The sequence below is a fragment of the Conger conger genome, chromosome 2 (assembly GCF_963514075.1).
Source record: "Conger conger chromosome 2, fConCon1.1, whole genome shotgun sequence".
Classification (NCBI taxonomy): Eukaryota; Metazoa; Chordata; class Actinopteri; order Anguilliformes; family Congridae; genus Conger; species Conger conger.
The window spans coordinates 61,630,239-61,639,546 of record NC_083761.1 but is presented as its reverse complement, the minus strand read 5'-3'; the positions used below and the strand labels follow the sequence as shown (position 1 = coordinate 61,639,546).

General features: G+C 40.7%; 1 protein-coding gene across 1 annotated transcript; it reads right to left on the bottom strand.

Moving 5' to 3' along the window:
- Positions 1 to 782: 782 nt before the first annotated feature.
- On the bottom strand, positions 783 to 7,293 carry foxj1b (forkhead box J1b). Its single transcript, XM_061232446.1, has 3 exons — positions 7,041 to 7,293; positions 5,933 to 6,566; positions 783 to 3,365 (listed from the first exon to the last, which is right to left on the bottom strand). Exons 2-3 carry the CDS (start codon positions 6,509 to 6,511, stop codon positions 2,550 to 2,552), a joined length of 1,395 nt encoding a protein of 464 aa, XP_061088430.1. The 5' UTR covers positions 6,512 to 6,566; positions 7,041 to 7,293; the 3' UTR covers positions 783 to 2,549.
- Between the last annotated feature and the right edge of the window lie 2,015 nt (positions 7,294 to 9,308).

Sequence of the window (9,308 nt, the reverse complement as noted above, 5' to 3'; positions counted from 1 at the left end):
GGAAGTATTATGAATTGGACCATGGGAATATTTCCACAAGGTCTATAATTATTCTACATTCAGAATGTATTTTCGAAAGTGACTAATCTCAATGACCTCAGAACTCTTTGATGTGACATTCTAAGAAGGGGCAATGGAAAATGAATAGTCCAATTTCTTTCAAATTAGTGCTATTTTTATTAATACAATGATACCTCTCAGGACAGTTAGCAACAAATAAGATCCTTTTATTTTGGTGGCCAATTTGGACTTCTACAAACATCTACAAACCGGGTGGGGATACTGTAGGATTTAACTAATGTTAAAGATAGCTAATAAAATAATAATAGATGGCTAATAAAAGCAGCTCTGCATATTGGTGTTGGGGAGCTAACAGTGGGAAAGTTTCTCAGGCCGTATCGCTGACCTTGGCTTTGTCTACCAAACTCGCCACTGGAAAGTCCTGTGCGGCGTAGCGGGAAGCAGTGAGGAAGCAGTGAAGAAGCAGTGAGGAAGCACTCATCACCATGATGGACAGAGAGAGCATAGGACATTACCCGTTGACCTAGGCAAGCTCACCTGTGTGTTACATGTATTATTTTTCCTGAAATCTTTTTGCAATTTAAATAATATAATTATTTCTTATGTATATTGTATATATGTGGTCTTTAGAAACAAGCATGGGCTTGAAATAAATCATGTTGAAATTGTCTCTCACTTTACAATAAATCTATGGATACCTTTCAAAATTGAACATTGATAAATTAATGAAAAGGCAGATTCATTTTAAAATCCACAATATTTATTGCATTGAGGCATCTCATACAGCTTGTGAACGTGCATAAAAAACCGATTGCACAGGCTGCCACCAAACTTACTCAATTCATACTTCACAGTGACTCAATGAAACTTATTCTCAGAGTAATACACTTATTGGATTTATTTTTCACTTTCTCCATTCATACAGTTTTCTTTTGTCGCCACATTAAATGAAAATGAGATGTCCTCTTTTTTCTTTTTTTAAATTCCATTATTCTGAGAGATGGTTGAAAGTCTTATTGATGAGATCCAAAGGTCAACATTCCAGGGAAAAGTCTGTTTTCCAGTAATAGAATTCCAGTGGTCCTCAACACCTTTTCAGTTTTCATTGAATCATTTTGTAAATGGAAGCATTGCAATGGCAAACCAGACGGAATCACCCTGTGGCACCCGGGGATGGTTAGTGAACCCCAGAAGCATGTCCACATTTTCATTTTGTGGTGAAACAATAGCAGTATACAGATAAAGATGGTTGGCTCTGCATCAATTAAATGCATTCCTACACAATAAAATCTTGATGCATTAAAAAATCCCATACAATTCTTCCATAACTTTCCCAAAGTATCTAGTGAATGGTGCCTGATAATTTGCTAGTCTTCACAGTTTATGGTTTGGCTGATTGGTGAGTTAAAACATGAAGTACTTTCTGAATGACTGAGGGTAGCAGATGAAGCTTCCATTGTTTACCCATCCAAGATAAGAGGACTATGGACCAATTACCACATAGTTTCGACCATTATAATGACAAAGACTATACATCATCCAGGATGCCATAAAGATGCACAAATGCAGATGCACACGGAAAAGTGGTTCTGTTTCATGGGCAAACAGCTTTGCATCATGTTCAAATGGCTCTCACAATGATAGGTCTCTCTCCACCACGTTTGGCAGATGCTGAATCGGACCCTGCCCAGAACATTTAAAGATGCTTCAACAATATTCATTCATTCACATGTAGAGATGGATGGTGTTTAAGTTCAAGTATGTTAAAGTAGCATTTGGAATTGTTCATCATGAAGAAAGAGAGCTTTATAACAGTCAGTATCTGCAGTATATTGCATTGCAGGTATCTTCAGTGATCCCACTTTGTTGCATCTTCAAATAACAGGAGAATAACTCAAAGTAAATACACTAAAAGATGCTATGTTTTCCATTCACTTGGCCCTATTTCTATGCAAGCTGTAGGGTGGTGAGAATCTCCCCCACCCCCCCTCCACAAACACAACCGTAGTCTTTCAAAGTGCATGTGCGTGGGAATTCCATTTTAAAAACAGACTAAGTACCTGCAAGGCATGTTGTTTGTTTCCCTTAATCCTCTAATGATTTTTCTACTTTGCAATATAATTTGGGCTACTGATATGTGGCATCTATCCACTAATTTATAAATGACTCCAATGTATACATCTTTTTATATATATGTGAATGTACAGTATATATACCAATACACTACTCTACATCTAACCATTCACAATTGTTCCATACACAATAATTAAAAAGAATAATTTTTTCAATTACATTCATACCTTTAGCCCAAAACAAAGGACAATCAACAACATATAAAAATGGATTCTGTGTAAATGCAACAAACCAAAAAAAAGAAGAAACAAAATGTTCCATTTGTCGTAAAAATTTATGATGCTAATGTAGCAAAACAGAAGTCTGAGGGTCTTCCAACCAGCAGAGGGAGTGCATGTTTTCAGGGTTCTGCAGCAGGGAAGGGGCAGGGTAGAGAGAGAGAGCGGGGAGGGGGGTCACAGGTAAGACTCTACCCTCTCCCAAGGCTGCATCTCAGCGAAGAAGCCTTCACAGAAGCTGAAGCCGTGGTCCATGGTGATAGGGATGGCCTGGGCCTCCTCCTTCAGCTCCTCCCAGGGGTGCCGCTGCTGCTCGGAGAACATGGCCAGCTCCTCAAAGTGCTGCGGGTGTGCCAGCGGCTGCTGCAGCTGGGGGTCTCCCATGGAAGCGCCCATCTCCATGTAGCTGCAGGCCTGCTCAGCCCCACCGCTGCACCACTTCCCCACCCCCGGGTGGCGGCCCTGCAGGGACATGTCCAGCTCGCAGCCCAGCGAGCTCAGCGCCGCGTTGATGTCCAGGTCCTCAAAGTTGCTGCCGCTGCCGTTGAAAACATCGTCGAACACCGACGCCCAGTCGAAATCTCCCTTCAGCGCCTCGGTCTCGGTCTTCACCTCAGCGGCTAACAGCGGCGACTTAGAGCCCCTCGCTAACTTAGCGCTGCGCTTGGGCGTGGGCTGCTTGCGCTTGTTGCTCAGCCCTGCCCTCTGGTGAGGCCCCATGGGAGTCTGGAAGTGCCCTGTTCCCTGCTGGAGGCCATTTTGGTACCCCTGGGCAGTAGAACTGTGGGATGATTCAGGGATGGGGGACATCTTGCTCTGCCTCTGGGTATTGAAGTGAGTAGCTGGCATTCGCCTGCGCTTGAAGACGCCGTTGACAAACATGTCAGCATACTGGGGATCGATCTGCCAGAAGCCTCCTTTGCCTGGTTCATCCTTCTGCCTGGGAACCTTCATGAAGCACTTGTTGAGAGACAGGTTGTGGCGGATCGAGTTCTGTGGACATAGGGAAAGCGGAAAACTCAGCAAGTGATTTACTGACATTTTATTTTTAAAATAAGCAATGAAGGTTTATCCCAATAGAAAGTCTATAGCACATATAACAATTTATACAAGGGTATGAAGAATACAGAAGAACACGATAAGATGAATCTTCCACGTTTGCAAACTCAGCTGAGACCTTAAAACTGCTTATTAATCCTCGTGTACTGGACATACACCTACTTAATTACGTGATTATCTAATCAGCCAATCATGTGGCAGCAGTGCAATGCAATGGATCAGGAGCTTCACTTAATGCCCTCATGAACCATCAGAATCAGAAAAAATTTTATCTCAGTGATTTCGACCATGGCATGATTGTTGGTGCCAGAAAGGCTGGTTAGAGTTTTTCTGTAACTGCTGATCTCCTGGGATTTTCACGCACAACAGTCTTACTCAGAATGTGTGAAAAACAGAAACCCTCCAGTGAGCAGACACATACACCTTATTGATGAGAGAGGTCAACAAAGAAGGGCCAGAGCTGGTCAAAGCTGAGAAGAAGGTGACAGTAGCACAAATAACCATGCATTACAACAGTGGTAAGCAGAAGAACATCTCTGAACACAACGTGTCAAACCTCTAAGAGGATAGGCTACAGCAGCAGAAGACCAATAAGTCTAAAAAACAAGTTGAATAAATTCCTAATAAAGTGCTCACTGAGTGTATGTTCTATATGAATTGTACCTTATCTGGCGTGTTCAGTTGTTTGCTGTATGACCTTCATATGCACTTTTTTGTATGTCACTTTGGATAAAAGCATCTCCTAAATTACATGTAATGTAAGGTAATGTTATAATGCTCCCCCACGCTCCACAGCCCCTCTTGCATTATGAGCAGTTAGGACTTTAATCCCCTCCCAAAAAACACACATCACTTTTGTGTGTTCAGCATAAATAAATGATAAGAAGCTGACAGTGCCAGAAAGACGTGATATTTTTCTCTGATAGCTGTATGTAAACAGCACAGTGCCATATCTGCAGGGGTGTCTGTGAGCCTTAATGGCCCTACTTATTGTGCAAATCCATCAATGTGAGCGTGTTCTATCACTGACACCCAGATTATCCCTTCACTAGCACATGCCCTCTGATGTGCTCCTCATAGCACTGGTCCAAGGCACACAGCTACCTGCTGGGTTTTGCAGAGAGAAATCCGCATAACAGAGGACATTTTCTAATCAGGAACAGATTGTTTTATTCTAATTATGCTTGAATTCCACACATATAGGCTTCACAAAATAAACTGGACAGAGCATTCCAAATCACTCCGAGCTCTTTCTGTCACATCCAGCAGTGTCATGAGACGGTTTTAACATGTGCAACAAAAAACATGTAGCACAGCAAGAGGGCATATCCTGTATGTGTGAAATAACTCCAAAGAAAACACTCCTAATTAGGCTTTCTAGAAATGGTGCTTGGTGAATTTCAAATGTTATCCATTCTGCTTTGCTGACAAGGAAGTCCCTGAAGGGGCTCTCATTAACAGTCTCCCACTGGAAGAGCAGTAGAGCACAGACCCACACAGGTTCTGACACAAATGGACCCTTTGTGAGAGGGACCTGTAAGAGTACAGATGTAGGCTGAGCTTTTCATCCCTGTTCTTTGTATTCCATATTCTTATTGTTCATGTTTCTACCAGAGAATCATGAAGGTGTCATAATAACAGCCAAAGCAAAGAGTTAAAAAGCTAAAAGTCTCTGAATTTTCCAAGATAGTTTTCTAAGACTTCACATAGTATAATGAATTGGATAGCTTTCACAATAGAAATGTTGGATAGTGAAATGGCTTGCTTTGCTTACATACATATACATGCATACTTTCACAGATTTGCCTCCTCCTTAGATGCAAACAAAATGCCCAATCTTATGAATGATATACTTTTGAGCAAGCTTAAAAAATATATTTTTGTGTTGCTATACACTTATTCCACATAGTTTTTGGCATATGTATAATAATGCTTTACTTTAATGCAACACTTAGAGTACGCTACTTATATCGAACAACAAATGGACTAGATTGAAACTAATTTACCAAATCGTATTTATATACCGCAGTATCAGTAGCCTACATACCCACGATACAGCGAACTACTTCGTTTATTTTGCGTGTGTTCAACAGAAACTCTGAACTGGTTTTAGCGCGAGTTGTGAGAGACTGTGTACCTTTAAGAAGGTGCTCTCCCCTGGGTACCAGTCGAAGTGGCTGTTGTGTAATTTGGCGTACATCTGTTATACGCGCACCATGGCTAGGAGGATCAGCTCATACATTTTTAATAAAGATTGCTTCTATTCAGCTTTAGCTATCGAACCCACAGAACCTTTGAAATATATGCACACCTACGCAGAATGGAAATAAACTCATTTTTCTAGTATTGCACAGACATCTGAAAAACATTTCAAATCAGCATAGTGTCCAGTCAATGGAGACTTCAGCGGAGATAGGGGGTCGTGTGCAGCTTAGACTAGCCTACTTCACCCTATCTCTTTCTTATCCATCATCAATAATGAAGCAAGCTGAGTCACGTACCTGCCAACTGGGCTCTGCGTGCCTGTAGTAACAGAAGTTCTCTGTGATCCAGTTATAGATGGCGGAGAGGGTGATCTTGGTTTGCTTGCTGGCTTGCATGGCCATACAGATAAGCGTTGCGTAAGAATACGGCGGTTTCACATGATGGTTCGTTTTATAGTCAATCTCCTCAGGCGGATGACTAGGCACTGCGATCTGCCGGTGGTGCACGTAGTTTACCGCTTGCGGGTGCAGGTAGCTGGTACCACCTGCGTTGACAGAGGTGCTACTGGAAGTAATGGGGTTTCCGAGGCACTGTGGCATACCTGTAGCCGCCGTGTCCCCTGCGGGCGGGCTAGCAGGCGAGTCGGTGCCTCGTGGGTGCAAATGTTTGTGATAAAAGTGCTGCGGGAGGTAACCGGAGCTGGGAGGTCTTTCGAGGTTAGCGCTAAGGATGGAAAAGTCCTGAAGCCACTGGAGGCTGGTTAGGCTATCATCCAGATTCATTGAGCCGTTGATGTTGTCCTGGTCTTCAGGATGGAGCATCATCCACTTCTCCTTAAACTTGGTGGCGATCTCAGGACACGTTAGTACGGGCATTATTGGCAAATCGCTAATAATGTTCGATAACGTCTCTTGTAGGCTAGGCTACTACCTGAAAAAGACAGAGTCGTTTTAGATAACTGGAACAACCATAGGCTATCAGAGAAATATCAACACACCAATCACATACAAAAGCCGAAAAATATATTAGATTTGTCACTGATACAATACATGTGAATGTGTTTTTGTCCCAAAAGTTGCAAAGCAAACAGTAGGCTATTAACTGAACAACGTAGTTTAGCCTCAGTAGCCTACTATTATGCTATTAACGAAAATATCCTTTAAATAATACATAGCCTATTAGAAATAGCACAATCGTTTGACGAATTATCAGGAATTAACAGCCATAATAATAAATATAGGGTAGTCTAACACCAACATAGTCATGCGTTCTAAAAGCATCAACACACTTTAAAATAAATAAGCCTGGATGCATTCATTTTTCTCTACATTAAGCGCATAAACTTAGTCGTTATCATTCACATCGGTCTACTGAAATCGGCACCGAATGCACTTGTTTCCCAACCTGTTGCAGCAGCGGAGTCCCTGGACGTTCCCTTGTTTCAGAGCTGCGCCGGAGATGCGGTCCTCAACAGCAACAAGTGTATGGGGGAGGTCTCAAAAAAGTACGTTCAAACGTCAGGAAACAGTGCGATGCAACATGAGATTGATTCAGGTCCGATTTCCCCCGAAAATAAAAATAAATAGTGTCCACTTCTGTGTAGTCTAAAACAAATCCATTGCAAATGGGCTTGTAGTAAAGGACTTAAATGCGAACGCTGTGCCTCGCTGCCTCTCTTTATCACTGCTACTGGTTTTAATGGCCCTTTAAACAAATTGCAGGCCGGTGATTGGTTCCTTGGTATCTAAGTTTCACCTTTCTTTATCTCTACTACTTGAATGGAAGATGCCCTCCAACCTCCAGGGAGTGTCGACAATGAAGTGTTTAAGCCAGGAACGAAGACACGTAGCCAATAGCCTACAGTATGTTTATCCAAATACACCTGCTTCAAAAAGACATTGATTATATACTATTACGCATCAATTGTGTTATAATCAACTAGCTTAGAGGTTAAATTTGGCCAATAAATGTAGCTCATTGCTGAGAAAGCAACAATGGCTTTTTACTTTCAAGTCGGTGTTATACTAAAATATTCCGTTGGCCTGTAATAGCCTACAAAATGTTAATGTCCGTCGGCTTTATTACATGTATTATGTGCTTATAATAAGTGTCATTAATGCAATTGCTTATTAAAGTCATATGCCGCAAATATGTTTTCATTTGGTGGTTTCAACAAATATATATTATGAATTTATATTAGATATAAGGCAGGTTATATTTATTTTAGTTTATTCACACTCAAAATAACAGCAAAGTTGAAACATGACTTAATTTCTAATTTAAATGAAACATCAACACCAAATGTTAAAAGGCCAAACAGATTAAGCATAATTTGACATATTGTGAACGGAAATCAGTGTTTCGTCTAACTTCCTCAAACAAATTTGTTTTTGCTCAGTGTGTCAATGACTTCTGTGGCTATATGGTGGGTACAGGTCCAGAACATATGGTATTTATTACATTCTGAAGTTATTTTTCATCAATAAATATATAAACGAAACATCAGACAATGTGATTTTATTTGCAAATTGAAATTGCAACATCGTTTAAGAATACTGCTATCCGTAAATAAATAAATAAATAAATAAATAAATAAATAAATAAATAAATAAATAAATAAATAAATAAATAAATAAATACAATTCAAATTCAAATTCAAATGTACTATAAGCTTCATTGAACATTTTTGAGACGGCTTGCAGTTCCTTTTGTCCTCGCATTGTAAACTGCTTCAGGCTAGTATTGCAGGCTACTTTGTTCTAAGAATAAAACCCTAATTAAAGGAGGAGGGAAACACGTACGTGTGCATAAGGCTGTATGGCGCGTGGGCTTTCCTCTTTTGACACTGATCGGTGAAGATAAAAGCAGACACAAGGCTTCACGTGAAGGCATGATTCCTAGTGTCAAGACTGAAAGGTGAGTGATGTGGCCGTAATAATAGTGCCAAATCTGTAGCCGGCAACTCAGGGTGCAACAGCGCTAAAAAACTGGCGCCACAAACCCCGCTTGTGGTGCACTTTGTCCTCAACATTCCATAGCCATTGTGAACTCTGTAGGAGACACCACCGAGTAGCTAATAAAGAGTTGTCAGCATTCAATCAAATGAATTGGGTAACCGATAGGCAGCACGTAGCCAACGCTATTCTCTTTGCTTTCTTTTTACTTAATAGTTTGTGCTTCATGAGATTAAGATTAAAAAACAACAACAAACGATAACTAATTTGGTACGTTAAGTTCTGTTAAAACTACCTCAGTATGTAGGCTATATAGACCATAAAACATTACGCGTATAAACGAAGTAAAACAGCTGTAGACCACGCAATACAATGTACATTAAGTACAAGAACTCTTAGTAAGTACGAAGATATTCTTCTGCAGTATTGAGTAATGGTTTCTGATTTACGGGCCTCTTCTACATGAGATGAACAGATCAAATCCAACGGTCTCTTCGATGGTGTAGCCTACATAGCAATGATCTGAAATCACAACTGACCCAAAGAAGTGTTAGTAGCCTACTAATAAAAGTGATAAATACTATCTGGAACATCCACACAAACATTTAAAAGCTGATAGATATTTTCATTGACTCAGAGAACCTCCTTCCTCATGTGTTAGCTCAGCCCATCTACCTAAAATGCTACCGTTTCCTCATTTTTGGATTCTTGAACATTG